Consider the following 21,640-nt stretch of genomic DNA (forward strand, 5'->3'; position numbering starts at 1 on the left):
TCACTCTACTTCTTTATACTTCTGCATTTTGACTTATCAGTGATGAACAATGAAATTTATGAAAATTACTAAGCCAAAAACATTTTAATATTTTCTTTCTGAAGAAGTTTCAGCTTATTAGAGATACTTTGCAAAGCAACCCTGCAAAAAATAACAAGAACAAAACCCCAGAACCAAAAACAAACCAACACCACAAACATATTGACTGAAAGAAGGCAAAGAAAATGATTCAAAAAAAACCTCATGCTGTGGTTGAAACAAATACAACAGAACGAGTTTCTGACCTTCCCTCATTCCACCCAGTTTCTACTTTATTTTTCCCACAAACACAATAACTATCCATATAACCCAGACCATTTCCGGACTTCAAAATTCAGTTTTCTATCTTCCTGTCCACCACCATGAATGACTATTTTTTTTTTTTTCCAACTTAAAAATTTATCTTTATTTTTTCTGTTCTTTGTCTTCTTCTCTCACCTTGGGACAGAGCTTGCACTAACATCTGATACAGGCAGTAAATGAAACAGGTTTGGATCTATTAAAACAGAAGTTACACCACAGGCACTTTGAAGTGCCACAGATATGATGCTCCAGATGACCTACAGCAAGACAGAGGGTAAGGAAGGCTATCAAATAGGCTTTCTTCTGTATTGCTCTTATGCATAAATTTGGAGTATTAAAAAAGAAAAAAATACGATACAATTGACACAACCTTCAATTTCTACACATCAAATTGATGCACAGATTAAATTCTCTTATTTCATTTTTCCTCAAAGAGGTATCTCATATCATCATACCAAATATTGGTTTTGGGTTTTCTGCATGTAAAACATTCAGTAATTGAAATACTAAATGAGCATATGGATGCATATGCCTCATCATCTTCTGCTGATGAGCTGAAATACAGCACCCATGAAAGCAAAATTAGTTGTGGACACCCCACCCAATCAAAGGACTTAGACATGTTGGGCTCCTACTATTAACGGCTACTGAAAAATACTTGAGTGTCAAAAAATTCTTTAATTCTATGTTAATATCACATGGCAGATATCACAAGTTGGGATATGTGGGAAGTGGGTTTGGCCAGTAGGTAAATCAAGATAAATTCTGGTCTCTTTTTTTCTCCCCAGTCCTACACTGCCACATCAGTGGTTAGCTTTTGTGGCAAAAGAATACACTATTTCCCATTTCACTCCTTGAATAAATGTTCTATGGACAACTAACAGAAAGTTCTTCAAGAATATCTTGAGATACAATGACATAAAAAGAAAGAATCCAAAGGCAGCTCCCAGAATTCAGGTCTGTAACAGGTGGTTTTCTGCCAGCAGCTTTTTGAAGCTGTGGGAGTTGAATTACCTGCAATTTCCCTTATCCTTCCTTCATTCCCATCCTGATGATGAAGTATCAGAGGAGGTCATGGCAAGCAAAGCTCTAAACTCAGCTACCAAATACACAATGCTATTATAACCCCCAGGTAGCAAGTGTGTACCTGCAGCTCTGTTTGGAAGAAGAACTTCTGTGGACACTGTGTGCAGTCATAGATCTTGTCCTCTTGTCCATGGGCTGAGAAAATGTGCTGCTGCAACTTGTTTGCTTGGACAAACACTGAAATAATAGACAAACAATGAGTTTTTCATTATTTCATATTGCAAGTGAAGCATTTTTTATAAACAAGTTCCCATTAACACTCAGCAATTCCAAGAGGTAAAATTAGGCTGGCATACTCTAATTTCACATTATTCTGCTGCTATAAAGGGTACCAACAAACTCTATTTAACTGTGAAGCATGATCCTTCTTCATTTTAAATGAACTGAAACAGATGTCTGGCTTCCAAAGAAATTTAAAAGAAAGAAACAAAGGGAGACCCTAGCAGGACAACAAGTGAAGTTTAAGTTTAAAGATTTAAAAATGCCATTTTCTCTTCAGAATTATTTCTTCATGCGTACTGCACTTGGATCGAACACATATAAACTTATTTCCTAGCAACCAGCACGTTTGAAAATCATAGGTGCCAAAGTCCTGTTTACTGTGTTTGCCTAAAGTTAAAGCTAACAAACAGCTCTGTATTTAAATGTGTTAATGCTAAAAATTATATCCCACAGCTACACTGGGGCAATGTCTATAAATGTGAAACAGAACTGCAGGTAAATTCTCTTTGGATACTTTAAGATCAACTCTGCCTACACACTGAATGCAAGGGTTTCAATAATATAAACATGTTCAATTTTAATGACTACAAAACAAGGCCCTAAGACTGTGTAACAGTTTACCTAGGAGACATACTATTAATAATTAAATTGTATATGCCAGAGGCAGTGTTTGGGTTGGCAGCACTGACTTCTGATGGATGCCTGGTGCACTGTGACCTAAAAAAGTTTGCATCTACAATATTAATCTGTATAGGCAGGGAAAGGATTTATTAAAGATGCTGGCACTTGACTTTGACTCCACTCCTAATCATTAAATTTATTCTAATTGCAAGGCAACAAAAAATATCAGAATATTGTTGTTCTGAGTCATACATTTTAATCACATTTCTCATTACCCTGAAAAAAGGGACTCAGATTCCATTTTCCATATAAAACTAATATTGGGGATTTTTACTTCTTGTTAATATTCTAGCAAGACACGCTGAAATAATTTAATAGCATAATGCTAATAAAACACGATTGTTTATGATTAATGCTTGGTGTCTATTTACCCCATCAGCAAAAAGGAAAAAGTGTTCCACACAGATTGGAATCAACTTATCTCCATACTCTTTACCACATCTTACAAGGCTACTGGCTCAAACATTAAAGGATTACTTTTATCAGGAATCTAGCTCACGTGGAGAATTGTCAATGGGTACTCCTTACAGGTGCAAGTTTTTATACTGCCTTTACAATTCTCCCAAACTTGGAAATCTAAGACCCATGGTGTTACACTAAAAAAAAAGATTACTTCATAGCAGGTATGCAAAGGCAAGAGGGAAAAAAAAAAAAAAAAAAAAAGATAGCAGAATCAGTAATAAAACTAAAAGACAAAAAAAATGCCAAACTGAAGAAATACTGTATGCAGATGCCACGTAGACAAACCACTTATAGCTGTACTATCCATACCCAGACATTACCGATATAAGCAGTGCAATAAACTACACAATTTTTCTTTTTACATTTTATAACCTGCAGAAATGTGTGGAAACTGAACACAGTTGAGGTTACATTTGTCAGTGATCACTGATTCTGAGGGACAAAGAATGCAATTTTCATTTTCCTCCATAGTATGTATTTAGGTTGTATTGGAAGGGGAGCTGCCAAACAAAGAGGAGTAAAATGAAGCTATCAGAGGTTCTGTTTGCCTATCAGTGAAAATTCTTCACTTCCATTAACGGAGAACAAAAACTTTGAATGGCTTCCAGAATTAGCATGCCATTGAAGTGAGAATACCCAGAGTGTGTTTTGTCATATTTCTGATCATCTTTGATTTTCATCTTGTAAAGAAAAATTATGCATGTAAGCTACATACTAAAGCTTACGTTTTAGGTTATTGTTTTATAAAATGTTCTATTAAGAAGTCCTTAAGAAATGCATAACTCCATAGGCATTCCTTTAATGTGTTTTCATTTCCAACAACAGCATTTTTCTGCTCCTCATTATGGCCCAAACACTGCAGCGCTTAGCCGTACTGGGTCAAGTTATTTTCTTACTTGGGTTTTACTATTGGATAACACCACTGACTCGGGGAGGATTATTCTGCACTTGAACCTGTGTCAGGGAAGAGCAGAACCTGACTTGTGGCAAGACAGCTTGGTTTGCTTTCTAAAGCACATTACAAGGGTGTTTCCTCACACCAGAAGCCAACAAACACACAGGAGTGGGCTCTCCTGCTTGTTCAGAGGAGAACATCGCTGTGCAGGCTACATCTTGCAGTTCTGCTTTGAGTTGTATCATGTTTGATGAAACATGCATAGCTTTAAAGCATGAACATATGGCTAGTTTTAATGTCAGCAAGTTTGGAACATGAGGATAGTGAGTGTGACAACATGCAAGGTAACATTACAACTTCTGTAATTGTAAAAAACTCAAAAGTTCCAACTCAAGATCTTGAATTCTTATAGATGGATACTTGCCCTCCCAGAAAGCCTAGTTTTCTGAATATTTTCTAGTTAGTATTACTAATGAGCACAAACTGACCTAAAGCCAACACATGGGCCAATTATAAGTGGGAGCTATACATGGGCGACAAGAAGCAGAATTGAGACAAGCAGTAATCGCCTCCTACCTGTAAAGCACACAGGACATTTGAAGGTGCCCCCCATGCCTTCAAAGCTGTGCTCTATCAGGTGGCACTGAAGTTTGGCAGGAGAGTCGAATGTCTGATTGCAGAGCTTGCATTCGTGGTTCAGTCCTTCATCTGGGGGAAAAATGAGAGGAGAAGTGAAATTCACTATGTGCCTTAGAAAAGAGCATGTCATACATGATCTATGAATGGAACAAGGTTTTTGTTTTGCTCAGCTCAGGAAACTGGATGCCCCACAGCATCCACAGCTGCTAAAGTGTTTATCTGCAAGGTTTCAGCATGTAGGAATTTAACTGGGCATTAAAATACAGCTTTTTCAGAAACAATTGCCACAAAATAGGAAAGCAGAGCCTTAGAGATCAGTAGAAAACAATGAATGGAACCAGAAGTAGCATCTCTTAGAGGAAGCACTTGATCACAAACAAGAACGCTCCCAAAGCAGTTCAGGAATTGGATGTTGCTCACACACCACCCCACAAGCCACAAGTAAGAATCTCCAAGTGTACCCTTTTGCCACTCTGGCTGACAGCAGTGTTTCATGCAAGTAGTATAGCAGGGGAGGTATTTTCCACCCCTGCATCACCGCCACTCCACTATCCCAGTCTTGTGGGCATATATAAAGCCTTTTAAAAATGTCTCCCAGCTCCGTTTCTGACAAATCCTGCTATTTGCATTTTCCCCTTACGCCAGCTCCAGGAAGTCTCCACGTGTTTCCTGACACAGCTTTCCTGTCAATGCCACGTGGCTCCCACCCCCTGACTCCTATTCCTGCATTTCCTCCAATTGTGCTGGGAAGTCCTGCGCCTCTTCGCCAGGTCCCTTCCTGAGGGTGCTGCAGGACCTGCAGACCGCTCAGTGTCTGTGTCCTACTTAGAAACAGCTGTTAGGTGAGAGGTGGCTTCCAGCCCTGCTGCAGAAGCCTCAATTCCCGCAGCACAGCTCAGAAAAGGTATCACCCTTCTGTGTATCACCCTTGTGCGACACCATCAGCTTTGACTGTGCAGGTAAAGGTAGGGTTTGGTTACCAACAAAAGGATGGGTACACAGGGTGACCGGTGCCCTTCCACCAGCTCTCAGGTGAAAAGGAGCCACATAGGTGAGCACTCTGCCTGCCCAAACACCTCAGAAGGCTGCCCACTTTCCGCCTTCGACCAGTAGCTGTCATGCCTAATGCTTGCTGCTGGGTATGTGGGGAAGCATTTGTGTGTGGGTGCAATGCTCCGTGCTGCACACAGCAGTTCTCTTGGCCTGCTGATGCCCCATCCCTGGAGACATTCAAGGCCAGGCTGGATGTGGATCTGGGCAGCCTGGTCTATCTGCCAACTGTTTCCTTATCATGGAATGTTTCATCAGATTCTCAAGAATTGCCTGGGATTTTGTGTTCTCCACCATCACTGACAGACCCTTCTGACACGTCTTGGTTTTTTATACTGCTGAGTGAAAGTAAGCTTGGCCCACACGAGCACTATGAAAGGATGCATGAGGGAAAAGATCTGACATGCACCAGTCTGTATGTCTAAGAAAGTCGTATTCGGTGAGGCAGACTGTACACCATAATCTCCAAGCAGGCAACCCACATCTGTGAGAAAGCTAAAGAACTGAGCATACTGAAAAGAGGATGAAGACTTAACAAACTAGACATAACTGCCCCTTCTTCCCTGAACTTATAGACAATGATCTATAAGGGACCTGCAGAGTGCCACATGATCAGATCATTTCTTTTATGTCCAAATCCTTGTCATGGTCATTACAGAACAGATAGTTCTAAGGACAGTGGAAGTCCTCAGAAAAGGATAATTGTGGGTGAGAAAGCCTACAGGGTGAAGTTTCTTCATCAAACTGTTTGTGCTGATACACACAGCCAAAGCAATTAGGACAAAGGGAGCTCCATCTCAGGATCTTCCACATGTCAAGGTGAAGATAATCGATGCCAATTCTCAAATCACAGAGTTACTGTTGGCGAAGTGTAAATGAACCACACTAATCATCCTAGAGCATGGGAACACTGAACAGGGATTTCTTCAAACATTTCAGGGGAGAAAGACTTCCTAAAAAGAAACATTTTTATAAGGAGCTACAGAAGAGAGAAAAGGCTTTTTTTTTTTTTTCCCCTTTCTTTCTTTCACCTTACCTAATGAGGAAAAAGTAGGAAGAAAGGCATGCACTCCTGATGCCGAAGCAAAACTAATTTTAGGCACACAACGCTTATACTTGTTCAAGAAGAACTGAACCCCATTAAATGTGACCCTATTGTGTTTCCTGTACCACACAGACGTGAGGTGATCTCCTGGTCACAAACATCAAAACCACTTTGATTACCCTATGTTGCAAATCTGACTTACAAACAGGGCTTGAAAAATCCCCTCACCCACTCGCCTGGGGCAGATGGGAAACTTCCCCAGGCAAGAGCCATCCATTTGTGCAGAATCTAAGCTTTCTCTTAAAAATAAAATGTTTTTATTCTGCTTGTTCTAAAGACCACATTTAAAATATGACTACATTTGTATAACTAATAGAACAATTTTTTTTTTTTCCTAAGTTCCACTGCTCAGGGAATTTTAACCCCCTCCCCTCACTCTTTCCTTCACCCATTTTTGCACATTACTTGCTTTGCGCTGCTTTCTCAGAACAAAGGGCAAGGTTCCAGTCCTTGCACTCAGGAATGTGATACCAGCATCATTTAAATTCGAGAGAGACAGATAAGGTTACAGTACTGGCACAGGAGCCAGGAGTGTTGGCGTCCATTCCAACCTCTGACACTGACTTACTCTCATCACCTTCGGCATGACAACACAGCCTGTGTTTCTCGGAGTACCCATCTCTAAAGAGGAGGTGTTAATTTTTAATTTCTTCTTTAATAGGCTGACCTAATTTGTATCCCTTAAGACTTTTAATACTAGAGGGATAGAAGAACAGGAGAAGAACACAGGACTAGCTACTGTACATGGAAGACTTCCAGAATCACTATGATCTGCCTAAGAAATGGCTGAAGATATGTGTGCAGGTGCAACAATGCCTGCTTGTTTCAGTCACAAGCACTGCAAAAGGATGAGCGAATAAGGGCTCTGCTCTCTACAGAGTTTAAAAGCAAGGCCAGCTTTTACTTCTTACTGGCATGAAAAAGATGGGGTGTGGCAGCTCTTGCAAAGGTGCCAGTTGTGGAAAGAGAATGCAAAAGGCTCTGTTTATACTTCAACCTCTGTCTTACTCTTCATGTTTAGCAAACAATCTGATAGGGTGCTATGAAAGAACAAAGTATGATAACATTAATAAATAAAGGAGCAGGGAAATGTCTCATTTTTAGTTTCCATTTGGGATAAATGTGAGCGTCAGTTATGGTCCAAGAGGCTCTCCTTCCCTGCAGTACAGAGCTATTGCTCTTTGTCATTATAGGGGGGGTGAAGGGGAGGAGAGAAGGAGAAAAAAAAAGTGCTGAACAGCTTTAAAAAATTCAATCAAAATAATCTGCTCTTTGGAAAGGTGGCGGCTGACAGTAATTGGAAAATACTGTCTGACTCATTTATTAAAGTGAAATTCAGAGTCAATTGATTTAATAACCATTAGAATATTCTATTAAGGATATAATAGGTTGGCACAGCCCTATATTTTATTAAGAGTTATAGGTAAGAAATAAGCAATGCTATGGAATTCTAGACAACTGGTGTATGGATTAGACTGAAAATATGGCTTGTAAAATAGGTATGAAAGCAGCAACTATCAGGAGGAGGAATAGGAAAGTACATTACAGTGCAAATGAGTTAGCTGAATGTTGAAAAAGAAATGAACCTTTAATATAAAGTCTGCACTTTTCCAAATCTAACAGCAAACTGTGCATTGCATTCCCTGATGTGGTACATCGTAAAACAAGTCAGCACGTCCTTCACATTATGGATCCAAGAATTCCATAAGGAAGGCAAGAACAAAGTACCCACAGTACAGCACAGAACTCCTGCTTAATGTTGCCCTTACATAGCTAGAGTATGAGTTTGGGCATGGTGAAGACCCAGCAACATTGATGAGGATGGTTTACCCACTGCTGGTAGATAATTTAGTTTGATGGAGGCAGAATTTCTGCATAAGTAAATTACTTTCCATTTGCAATCTTTGCTCAGATTGTGGGAAAATGTAAACACAAATCATTTCTAAATAAATGTATTCAATATTCATATAAATGTTTGATATTTGCACAAATGTTAAATGTTTTGATGGGGATAGGCAGGTTTTAATTGAGGTGCAGCCCATTACCTCAGCCAATAACTTGATAACCAGATAGAAATGTAAATAAAATCAGTGCTCATGCCAGGAATGCATTCTGATTTGGGGATCCTTTGTCCTTGCACAAGCCACTCTTATTTCACATCTCCTACGTTTTTGTAGGGCCAGTGAACTACCCCTGCCTGCACCACCGTACTGTTTTGGATGACCTGGACCCATTTTCATTGGCAACAGCAAGCACAACCTGTTCATTTTATGGAAGACTCTGCCATTTCAATATACACTTTTAACAAGTGAAGCCCTTAAAGCAGCCTCTAGACTGCATGTCCCATGTTTATGCTTCTTGCTCTTCAATAAAAACAAAACTAGAGCAGCTACAAGCAAATGTTCAGTGGCTGACTTACATGCAGCTGTTAAGTCAGTAACCACTGGGGGCCCTCTTATATTGTCTGATCAACACTACAGCCATTACTGAGTACCAATTTGTAACAGTTTATAAGTAACTCTCTCTTATTTACCCCGGAGATTGTCCAGAAGGGTCCTTCTCTCTTTTACTCTGCAGAAATCTATAGGCAAAGGTCCAAAGATGATGATGTTCTTCTGATAAATCATCACAAAGCTGAGTCCATGCTTAGAAGCATCTACAAAGTAGTAGTGTAAACTCTGCTCTCCACATTGAACACAGGAATGAAATGGCCTGCAGTCCCCGTGTTTTTTCAAGCCTGAAGCACGCACAGCTTTCACATCCCATGTATTTTCTTACATTTTCTTTTTATCAAGCAAACCATGCCCCTAAACCAATTTCTTTTATTCCTCCTTCTTCGTATTTCTTTCACTGTTCTCCGAGTTAATTTTGCAGCACACATTTATAAGGCAGAGATCTGAGAAGTAATGAAGGAATGCCACAGACTACAGCTAACCCTTTGGCTACAACATCTCATATTGAAAAGTAAGGATGGACAAAACACACTGTACAACACTTTAATTTGCAGTGTATACAGCTACTTCTACTTTCTGGTTTGCAGTGCTGGATTTGTTATTGTCTCTGTAATTCTGCTGGCCATAAGCATATGCACGAGCATCTCCATGTCACCAGAGACAACCTCATTCCTTCTAGAAACTTGGGTCTCAGTATGGCAAATGACTGAGTGATGAGTTTCTTCACCTGATAGGGAACACACAGCACTTCCTTGAAGGCTTGGTGCTGCAATGAAACAGCATTGAAGTATCCTGGACCATGTTCATAATTTCTCCCCGACTGTAATAGTGCTTTTGTCATTTTCAGTTTCTCAAACATGATCACAAACCCCTCATGAAAAACACTATCCATTGTGGTGCTAATTTTGGAAGCTGACATGAGAAGCATGGAAATATAGTGATAGAGAAATGGATATACTACAGGTATATCCACACAGCTGTAAACTGCAGTAGGAAGAAAACAGCTGGAATTTACAGCCACAAGAGGAACCTGTCATGGAAAAATGGGAGTTTTGAGGTAATGACTAACAGTTGTATCCACTGAGACAGGATGGAGGATCGGGTGGAAAGATAGAAGTACAACCTTGTTTCTCCAACAGTGCTCAGGGCAATTTTTGGAGTATGTGGGCTGATATCTTCCTCCTGCCCTCTTCACTCTTATCCTATGACAGAGTAATGCAGGTCGTAACCTTCCTCCTCACTTCTTTCACCTAGAAATGATTTTTGTGCAAAGCTCTGCTCATGCCTGAAGAAAGAAGTGGGCAAGTTGCAAGGAACAATCACAAACCCTAGAGTCACCAACATTAGCCTCCTGAAGCATAACGTGAGAACGGCTATGACTCACTCTATGTAAGCACACTGCCTGCTGCAAATGTGCCAGTAGAGAAGGAAGAAGATGGTAAGGACAGGTCACAAGGGTTCTCAGAAGCAGCAGCATCTAGGAAGACTTGGTATACACATCAAGAATGAGCATGACAGCCTTCTGTAGCACACTGCCAAAGCTACAGCAAAGGGTGCTGACTGATGGAGTAGCAAGGAGCTGGGATCCACCTCCTCAATTAAAGCAAAAGTTCATCTCTCCAGGGCCAGATTTTGAAATTAGATCTGCTTAAGGGAAAGCCAGTCTACTGCATCTTTCATTCCACCGTATTTTTGTTTGAAGCAAGGGATGCATTTCACTTCACCAACTGTTCACTTTTTTTGCTTGGTTGCACTCACTTTGGCTGCTTGTAAGTGAACTCTTCTTACCACATGTGTCTTGCATGTTCCAATAAAACCACAAATTGTCTAGCTATAGTGAAGCTGGATTAAAATATATGAAGGGCAACTGGCAGGATCTATTTCTTAATAACTGTCATGTTTTCAGCTCAAGTGAAAATGATGTAAATGGAGAAAATGCCCTCTCTATCAAAGAACAGGATTTTCCGGGCAACTGCCTACCAGGAGAGAGTTCAGGAACTCAGCAACAGGGCTATTCGCTGGCTGATGGGACATGCACAATTTGCTACTCCTTGTCTGTAACTGCACCACGAAAAGGTATTAAAATTTGCTCAAAAGAAGTCTGCCTTGCATCACATAGCTATACACGTTACAAGGTTACACTATATCGCTGCAGTAAAATCCCATGTGATCCAGCTTATTTTGGAAACAATTTTACCATAGGATATAAAAAGGAATTTAAACTGGAAGAAATAAGCTGAGTCGTATGAGATATTTGTAGACAGATGATCCAGTTCAATGTTTACCTTTTCAGAAAGCGCTCGGTGAGCACTGATTAAAAGCTTGGAGACCAATCCTTCAAATGCTGGCATAACCAATGCAAGGGAGCAGACCTCTTATCACACGAGGCTTTTCTCCAGACTTTTCATGGGACTAAATTCTGCCAAAGTGCACGAGGTTGAGCCCTTCATCCTTTTAGTGCACACCGAGATATGGATTACTATCTGAACTTTACAGATAAAGAAACCAAACTCCAGAGCTGCCAAATGCCTGTTTCTGCACGCCATGCAGAGAATGAAAACTCTCACATTCATCTGCATAAAGAACCAGATGCTGCTTCTTTTGCCCGTTGTTACAAACACAGTGTCAGAATTAAGACTGACTGGTTTTTGTCTTTCTTCCTTGAGCTAAGTCCCTGTTTCTTCCTAATCAAAAGGATTTTTGGACCACACCTTCTCTAGGAAAGTAAAGTAACAGTTTGAATGGTTCAGAAATTTTGAAGTAGTTATTAACAATTTAATCAAGCTATGGAGGAAAAAAAGCCAAATGAAAACCATGTATTTGCTCAGAAGAATTTAGAACACATTCATTCTATTTAAAAATGTTTGCACACTGTACAGGGTTTTTGTTTCTGGATGGAGAGCTTTCTCTGTTATTTGTTGTTAAATATCTGTATATGCCCAATGACCTGAGACTTCTGGAACTGCAGAGGAGCAGAAATATCTGCTTTTAAGTACTGCACAAAGAAAACACAAGTTTCACAAGTTGTTGAACTAGAAGAGGTTATTTCATGTTGCATAAATCAAATGCAACACGCTCTAAAGCTAGGGCTAAGGGGAAAACATCTCCTGCATGGAGACAACCTAAGCCTCAGTATTAATTCTAGACCACAATGGACCATCAGTAGAAATTATGTTTTGTAAACAGCTATCATCAGGTATTTCTTCTGTTCTGAGTATACAGAAAAGGTCAGGGCTGTCTTCTTTTTTGTTTGGTAAGAAACCATTAGATGTCTGGAAGATAAAGTCTCTAAGTGCTGAAATGCTGTTTATCCTACCCACAAAAGGAAAGAAAAATAAGGAAAACAGAATGAAAATAAAAAATGAAATAAAATTGGGTTTTCATGGATTACTGGATATTTTCAATTGATAGAAGAAGGACCCAACAGTGCTCTCCTGGATTTTTAATATGTTAGATACTATTGATATTTTTTTGTGCAAATCCAAATGCATTTATATGAGTCACAGATTATTTGGTATCTTCTTATACGGTTAAGGGACACTTTGAAATGAGTAGCAGTTGCTGGGCTATTGATCCAGTTCTTAAGCTCATTTAAGGGTGTACCAACATCCTGTTTTCTTTCCTTACAACTTCCATCTCCTCCCCAAGCAGCCCTCTTTCAGCCCTCAGAAAAACCATGGAGGATGAAGCAGTTCAGGCTGTTAAGACCCCCAGGTCTATGCTGATAACTGGGCATTTAATTAGATTTTTTCCACCCGAGCAAACTGCTTTGCCAGTTAGGGCACAGCTCTTTGTACAAGAAATGTATGATAACGCTAAAGTTCTATTTAATATAGATTATTATTATTATTATTATTATTATTTTACTCATCTAACTTAGTTTGCTATTTTATGTAGGAAACCACGAGAAAGCTCAATTTTAATTTCCTTGTGTCTGTGTTTGATCTTGCTTACAGCACATGCAGGCAGCTTTGGGCTCACATATCAAAAAAGAACCAGACTTCATTTGAAACCTACTCCACTCTCCTTCCCACTTTCTCTGCTGGTTCTAAGATTTCACACTGAGCTGAACAAACAGCTGATGGGATTTCAATATTAAAAGTTCTTCGGTTAGCAGATAAGAGAATAATGAGAGCCAATTAGTTATTTTTCCTCAATTTTTTATATTCAGTAACAGGTTTGTGGGTTGTTTTTCTATTTATTTTTTTTTTTTTTAAACGAAATTCTACATGCCACTTGAACAAACATATTGCAACTCCTCATCAAACTTATTTCTTCACTGAAGCAAGGATTCTGTTTTCTACTGTTCTAGCAATAGAGAAGTTCACTCTCCAGTGAACTTCAACTAGTGGGATAAAAAAGTTATGAACATGAAATAATAAGGGGAAAAGAGGAGAAACAACAAAGCAGAGAAGAGACAAAAGTTGGCTGAAAGGCAAAGGAGAGAAAAATGCAAGAAATGAAAGAATTGTTACAGGGGCATGTTGGGGTGGGAGAAGATGCTGTAGCAACAAGAATGATAAGAGGTAAGTTGCAAAGGAAAGGTGATGGAGGAGAAGAGGTGGCAAGCAGAAGCAGGACAAGGGTGTGAAGCTTAGTTGAAGAGAAAGAGGCAAAAGAAAGTCTTGAGTCAACACATTTAAATTTCACTGTAAAAATGCAAAGCATTCATTTCAGCACAGAGCTTGGATAATTTAGTACAGCTCTGATAATAATAATGATAAATGTATTTTTGCAGCCAACTGTCTCAAGCCAACAATGTTTCTAGTATATAATTGATAACAATAAGCAATTAAAAAGAACAGCAGGTTACAACTATAAGACATCAAAACATATCACCAGAGGAAAAAAAAACCAACATCACTATTTTGAGAAAAATAAATGTATAGGCTGTCAGAACAGTGTATATCCTCTCTAGATAAAACTTACAGAGCTGATAGTGTGATATTAAATGTCTATGAGGTGATTAACATCACTGAAAAACAACAAAAAAAACCCAGCACTACATGTAAGACTCAGAGGAAATCTGAAATACAATATGAAAAACATGATTGTAACAGTGAGAGAGAGTTGGCTGGCCACTATATGGCATTATCCTTTTATCAGGACATACCCTAATAAATAACTTACAAGACTGCATTTATTGTCAATGTTTGATATTTGTCGAAATAGTCTCCAAAAGGCACACTTCATTTTCTTTGTGTGCAGGGTATGCGTGTGCTGATTCATTTCAAAGAGAAGAGGTAGGGAGAAAGAAGAGTGGGAGAAGGACTCAGATCGCACTTAGCAGGAGCAGAGCAGAGAGGGTCAAAAGACAAGGGGTTTGGTTTGAGCTTCTTCCAAACTGCATGTTGCCTTATCCCTCCTTCCCTGGGGTGCTGGGGCAATAGCCAAGCTGCCCCTCTCCTCTTTCATTTCTCCCTGAAATGCACTGCTGAGACATTTCCGGCCACTGCCACCTCAGCTCTTCCAGGCCCAGCAGGTGAAGGGCAGCCAGCCCCAAGCTGCCCACCCCCAGCCTGCTCCTGCGGCCCCATGCCTGGATGCAGGGCCAGCTCACCGAGCCATGCCCGGCTCCTCAGCCAAGAGCCGCGGGTGACACTTCCTCTCCTCCTGCCACCAGAAATCGCTCCTCGATTGGCGTGAGCCTTTCCACAGGGACACGCTGGGCAGTGGCAGGGCTCCACCATGCTGCCAAGGCCAGCTTTGGGCTCAGGCCATCTTCAAGCAGGGGCAGGAGGCGTGCACAGGACGACGCAGGCCACCCACCCGCTACACAGCAGTCACACATCTCAGAGAAATCCCCTTTAGAGATAGCTAAAGACTAGAGCTGAGACATAATCCCCACTCAATTATGCCTGTGAACCATTAAGATTCACAGGAGAGCGGTGCTTCCTCTGCCCAAGGAACTGCGCAGCTCCTCCATGCGATCCAAAGCTGACCCAGTAGAGCCTCATCACGCACATACAAGGGGTCTAACCATCTACTAAAACCAAAAGCATTGATGCAAGAGCTTCAAAATCATGTGAATGGGTTCAAAATCATGAGATTTCATCAAGCGTATGTTCTGGCCATGCATTAAAGTCGGGCTGGTCATCACTCAGAGGGCTTCCCCAACAACAAAGTCTTTCTTGTTGTTGCTGGATTTCATTTCATTTTATTTTTTGAAACCAACAAAGCCTGAGATTTTGATGCAAAATCATTGTTTGATGGGCTCAGGTCAAAAAAAAGAAGCACTGAACATGGTGAGACTTGTGATCAAATTGTGAAACTGTGAAACTTAATTTACCCAAATGAAATGGGGGACACAAAATTAATTCAGATAAATGAGGATTGTGAATGAGCAAGGGACTGTTTAGTGCTTTTAATATACGTCATGGGACACAACCTCATTACAGATCAGGAATGTTGTGCTGTGAGTTTGTGTCAGAGTGGAAGTGTCACTGACACGACAAATAAACCCAAAAATATCCAACTCCCTGATCGCTTATTTTGTGTTTCCATACACATGCTACATGAGCCTGAAGAATAATTAACACTGCTGAGAAGAAGCAGCAACAGTGGATGAGTCTCACTACAGCAGACCTCTCATCATAGCAGAAATACAAATGTACTAGTTATCGTAACTGCGCTATGTTAAGTAGACCTTTGCCCCACATTATTATAAGTTAGAGGAGGGAAAGGGGAAAAAGGAAGATGATATCAGCATTCTTGATGATATTTTATTTATCCACATGCAGTGTTGACACAGTTGAAGAATAAGAAGGACGAAAGGAGACACGCAAAGAACTCGAGGACCCAAGTTTTTTCATATTTAGTCAGGGAAAAAAGACTGCGAGTGAAGACAGCCATGCTCTCTTTGCAGAGCAATCCCAGACATTACTGCCTGCAAAACAGAGATGGAGTATTTATTTCTACAGCTATTATATGGAGTTACAAAGATGCTGCGGGTAAATTTTTAATTTCTTAACTTTATGACAGTTTGTCCCAGCTCTGAACAGATTCATTTAAGCTGCTATTTTAAAATTGAAGTATGCCCTGATCATATGAGAGCCAGCTCCACGTGATTTTATTTGCAACAGCATTAATCTCTTGATGATATTAAAAGCAAAATGCATTTCTTAACAGAAGATGTACATTTAACTTGCCTGCTCTTTTCTTCTTCTTGAAAGCCTGAGAGCCATTAGTTTGAGCCTTGACACTGTTTAAAACCAAACACCCTGGGTTTATGTACTCACTGATGGTGCCAGTCACATTATGCTTACTTGTCAATCTTCCTTCAAACAGAAAAGGGAAAACATGCATCCAAAATGCAAAGCAGCTAAAATATATCCTCCATCCTCCTCCACTGCCTCCTTCACCTCACTCAAGCAGCAACTTTTAATTTATTATACCTTAGGGTGGGTGGAGGGGTTTAACACTAGTCAAGATTTCATCACCAGAAAGTATGATCAAGGAGGAGTATTACTCCTCTAATCATATTTGGAATAATTGTGGTATTTTAGAAGTCAGGGGGAGGGGGAGAGAGATGGTGAGAAAAGTGAAGGCAAACCCATTTTCTCTGCTGTGTGTTACTCAGACCAGCAAGAGCCCACTGTTAGACTCAGCAATGTATTTTGTCGAGTGTGAAACATGCAGATTTTTGTCCTGTGACACTTTTTAAAGTGAGCTGCATATTTTGTTCATGTTCAGTCTGCTTTGATTGCTAGACTTCACATGCGAAATGGCAGAGGAGAAGAAGAAAAAATGCTGTGCTAAATCCTTGAAAATTATACAGCAGAAAAGGTGGGCAGCCTCTGTAGTTCAGCTGGATACTAGAAGCCGAAGATCAGAACTCAAAATAATAGCTGATGAAGAATACCCACAGAGTAGCAAACAAACTGGGGTGGGGCAATGGAACCAAGAGCCATATTTGAAAGCCAGCTACCAACCCCTTCCTCTTTCCAATATATTCTATATGCAACTGACACACCCTTCCTCTCCCTAAAAAGATAAAATAACAACAGCTTGGCTGTGAAGGGAAGAAAAAACTTAAAAGTCAGCTGTAGCAAACAGTGGCTTGGCTGATGCACTGAAAACAGCAGCATTACTCGGAAAAAAAACCGCACCATGAATCTCAGTAAAAAATGGTAACAGGCAGGAAAATTCTCAATTAACACAGTTGCTTTGTCTTTAGTTCACTTTGTTGGCATGATCTTACATCAGGTACAGTACTTTATCTTTGAATCACACATTCTGTGCATGCATCTGCCCACATGACAAGGTAAAAATACCTAGAAAATAACTGGTAACTGTCACCTTTAACTATGAAAAGCCTACGTTGAAGAAGTGCATGTTACATTATCAAGGTTTGCAATGGTATCTCTCCATCAGTATTGTAAACCAGATCAGTGCCAGAAGCCGTGAGTTGTCCTACAATCCTACACTGTGCAACACTGTTGCACTTGTGTTAAAGAAACATGAGAAGATGGAAAACAATGCAATTATAATGATTTCAAACAGGAGGGAAATATAATACAATGCAATTCCTACAAGGCTCATGCAGTAAGTAACATATATCACTTTTTAGGGCTACCTGGGCATTTTACCTCTAATGATAAAAAATTAAGCAGTGAAATTAAGCTGATTTCTGCAAAGTGAGTGCCAGTGGAACATACTGTCTTTCCTGTTGGATAATCTGTTAAGTTGCACATTTTGCAGTGTATTTTTTAAGACCCAATAGATGATGCATTTCAAGGCAATGTCTTTCCTCAGCCCCAGTGACAGCCAATGGAAGTTGGGTGCCCATCTTCATTTTCATATCTTTAAAAAAAGCACCTCTCTGCCATGGAACTGTTCAGAGTGCAACTGAACTACCTTTCTGCCTATTCTGGCCTCCTGATCTTGCATGCTTTTCCCCTAAGTCTCCTCTCTGCTCTCACCCAAATATAAATAAAAAGCGAGATCTGCTTCACTGCATTTACTTGCATTAATTGATGTTAAAAAAGTCTGTTAAAAATAAAGCCCAGCAGTGACATTTTTCTCAGCTAAAGCATGATAGCAGCACATTACAAACATTACAAGAAGATCCCCTGGTAGGATTGTGAAGTTTCACTCTGGCAGTAAAATGCATCTACTGTACGTTCTCTGCTTTCTTTCTTTATTATTATTTTTAAAATGCAGGATGTGTTACAAATGCCAACAAAACTCCCTGCCTCAGCAGTTGTGTTGAATGGGAAAACTGGATGGGCACCATGTATTTTTAGCATTTGTCTTACCCCGGTCAAACAAGCAATCCTGTTTACCAGCGATGATGACGCTTACAGCTATTCAATCCAGGTTTGACATTTTCCCCCTGGTTGCACCTCTCCTTCTTCTGCAGAAGTTGGGTGGTTCTGAAGGACGCGACACTTTGTGCCCAGAGGTCCTTCTGACATTTGAGAACAATGCATTAATCAGCCTGCTAGTCTCCTGAGATATACCCAGAGCATTAGGAAAATGTAAGAACCACACAACCCACCCAGCTCACACACCCATTCTCCAAGATATCTCTCCCTGTACGGTCTGCCATAAAGGTTTCTGGGAAAAGAGTTTCAAGCCAAGTAAGAGATTGCATTGCCCTCAGGGAAGGTGAATACAGGTGCTAAATTAGGCCTGGCAGGGTTGCAAAAGTGGGGATAAATAGAAACAAAGGGGTCAATTGTTTTCATGTCCCTAGTGTTGCCTACCAGGATAAATATAGCCTTGCCCCTGCTGCCTCTTTCCTCACTTTGTAAGATGCTCTGAGTATCTACAGAACCAGGTCCGAAATCCTGCTGCTTGTATAAGCTTTGCCAAATCCTAAATCTCCCGTCACTTAAGCTGTCTTAAAAATATATTTTTCTAGACCATCTAAGGATGTCTAAGAAAGCACTAGAGATGTGGGCAGATAAGTGGTTCCACGGCTGTATCCTGTGAGGGTTTGAAGGAATGAGAAGAGCAGCAGAATACACTCCCAGCTGTCCTTGTAATCCCTTCCCAGCATTTGCATCACGTGCCAGCAGGGTCGCCTTGGCCCAGGGAACCTCTGTGTGCAGGGACAAGTGGCCAGAAAAGAATGGGATGGGAGCATTTGTGAGCATTTGTAGCTTTTTTTCTCACACAAATAATCACTACAGGCAAACATGGCATAACTGGGATTTTGAAGAGGGCGCACAACTGGATAGGGTAGATCTTTGCAGAAGTACTGACAGCTTTTCTTTGAAGCACAAGAGCCTCGTGTCAAAAGATATCGGGACATTGCCCCTGGCTCCAGAAGTAGGTGTTCGAAGCTGTAGGCACTCGAAAAGCACAGAGGTTTGGATACAGCAGTCCCAACAAGGGAATGTGGGCATGATTACACAGAAATATTTGAAAATGTAAGAGTAACACGAGTAACTAAGCAAACTGCATAAATCAGTATCCAGAAACTTAGCTCAGCAACTGCATTTGTCTCATCTGATGAAATGCAGCATGGTTCAAGTGAAATATAATTTGACTTCTAATAAGAGAACTGGCTGTGGATGTGGAAAGAAATGGAGAGATCTTTGAGATGATGAGATGTAAAAAGCAGTGGGATTTGGAGATGGCAGTGGATGGATCAATGGAGCAAAAAGGAGCCAAACATAATAGTGGAAGAAAGCTGAGAGAACATCACCGACAGCTGTCTGCTAGTTATATATCTCTTCTAATGCCAGTATTACTTTGGACTCCATCTAAACAAATGTATTCCTGTCTTTTAAGCTCCTACTTAAAAGAGAAGAAATACTTTCAGCTCTTTTGCAGGACTTACCAGCCAAGTAACAAAGGAACTGTACTGGACAAAGAGAAGGAGGAAGAATATGTAAGTAACATGGATGGACGTGCATCAATGGAAAAATATGTTTCAATCTGTATAAAGAAATGATGCTTCAACTACTACTTAGGCAGAATTACTCCTTAAATCTCAAATTACTCAATGCATAGTCAAAGGAGGTCTCGACCATTAGCCAGAACAAGGAGAAGACAGTTTTCTCCTGACCCAAGCCTAATGGAGCTGCATGGGAGAAGAAGGGATCCTTCAGTGTGAAGCTGAAGTAGACTACAGCCTTCTTGCCTGTTGCCTGCTACTAGCAAAGTAGCATGCAGCGGCAACTAGCCACAATTAGTAATGTGTTAACAGGTAGCAATGCAAGCAAAAATGAAATCCAATAAAGCCAAGCTGAACTTTGATCCTTGACCTATCTTTTACAAAGCTGTGCCAAGGGACTACCTCTTTTTCCTTACCAGTTTTCACACTGATACTATCACAACAGTCAGTGCTTTTCCAGCACACTGGTGGGATTGACGGCTGGCTGATGACACAGCGCAGCTTGGAGACTACCATTAGTTCACCACTATTGACAGGTTAACCACTTGCTCTTCACTAGTGAAAAGTTATTCTGCCTTTTTGCAGTTGCCACTTGTTCTTGAAAGAGCCTTCAAAACAAGTGTCTTCCACAATTTTCTGTCATCGATGCTCAAACTGCTAACACAACTGTTCCACAAATGGGGACAATACTGATGGTTCAATAGCATCATTACAGACATCTTGCAGATGTTTTAAGGCAGATTTGCTCACAAACATATGGAAAAAATTGCTGGAATAGGATTTTCACTAATCCCTTTAACTGCCATTGACTGTAGAAAAGTGAACACATGCACATATAAGCATGCCTATTTGTTTCTGTGTTCAATTTACACATCTAAACATAGAAGCAGGAATGCCTTGTAATGATCAGTAAGTGAAGTGGTTTTACATAGAAAAGAAACTGTAGTACAATGAGGCAGCAGCAGCGGACAAACACAAGTTACCTAAAGATTACAATTAAGCAAAAAATTCTGCAGAACTGGAAAACGATAAAGGTTGCTTTCTATGGATGTGTGTTTCCCAGCTGATTGACTTTGTGTCTAAGAATGTACATGTGGAAGGTCTCTCTCAGGTCCTGTTTTTCTATTCTCTACCACAGAAACTTCAGTGTTAAGAAAGGTCTGAATCTCAGCATATTGTTTTTCCCTCTCTGGGGATGCTGTCCTCCATGCAATTGTATTCTTATGAAATGTGTAGAAACAGAGTTACCTTCTGCCAAATATGAACAAAATGTGGAGAACTGTCCCTCTATTGCCCTCTGCTTATCAGTTCCCCTCCAGAGTGGAGCAGCCCAGGTGACTCTCTCACCCTTCCCCATGGTTCACTTTACAGTCCAACAAACAAGAGCACGTTCACCACATTCAGCCTGGTTGGCATCCTTTCAGCTCACCTGCTGTATGGCTTGGGATACTATGTTGCTGTTAAAAAGTCCCCACAAAACCTATGTAAATTCCCTGAATGCTGGTTGGTTGTTTCCCATCCATGCAATGAAGGAAGCCAAGCCAGGGATTCTTCCTATGTACTCCATAAAGCCTCAAAATCACGCAGAACACTGGAGATGCTGATGGGTACACAGAACGCTTCTGGCATTCCTGATCTAGAACAGAGTTGCCCATGGTGGTAAAGATCACTATGTTGCATCCAAAAAAGCCAAAAATGGCAAAACCGCTGAACCAAAATAGCCAGCAGATACTGATCTTTCCTAACAGTCCTGGCACTGTTTCATGACACTGCCTAGACAGCCTTCACCATTCAGTAGAATGAGAAGCTTCCTTCTTTGGGGACTGGGCAGGGAGATAGGAAAAAAAAAAAAAAAAAAA

General features: G+C 40.5%; 1 protein-coding gene across 8 annotated transcripts in view; it reads right to left on the reverse strand.

Annotated features, from left to right (window-relative positions):
- ZNF521 (zinc finger protein 521) overlaps positions 1-21,640 on the reverse strand; it is a 241,373-nt gene that overhangs the window by 27,722 nt on the left and 192,011 nt on the right. For all 8 annotated transcript variants that reach the window (XM_015855477.2, XM_015855470.2, XM_015855474.2 and 5 more), the window contains 2 exons: positions 4,265-4,396; positions 1,490-1,605 (listed from right to left, as the gene is read on the reverse strand). In XM_015855477.2, the coding sequence (XP_015710963.2) occupies positions 1,490-1,605; positions 4,265-4,396 (248 nt within the window). The remainder of the gene's footprint in view (positions 1-1,489; positions 1,606-4,264; positions 4,397-21,640) is intronic.

Source organism: Coturnix japonica, chromosome 2 (assembly GCF_001577835.2).
Source record: "Coturnix japonica isolate 7356 chromosome 2, Coturnix japonica 2.1, whole genome shotgun sequence".
NCBI lineage: Eukaryota > Metazoa > Chordata > Aves > Galliformes > Phasianidae > Coturnix > Coturnix japonica.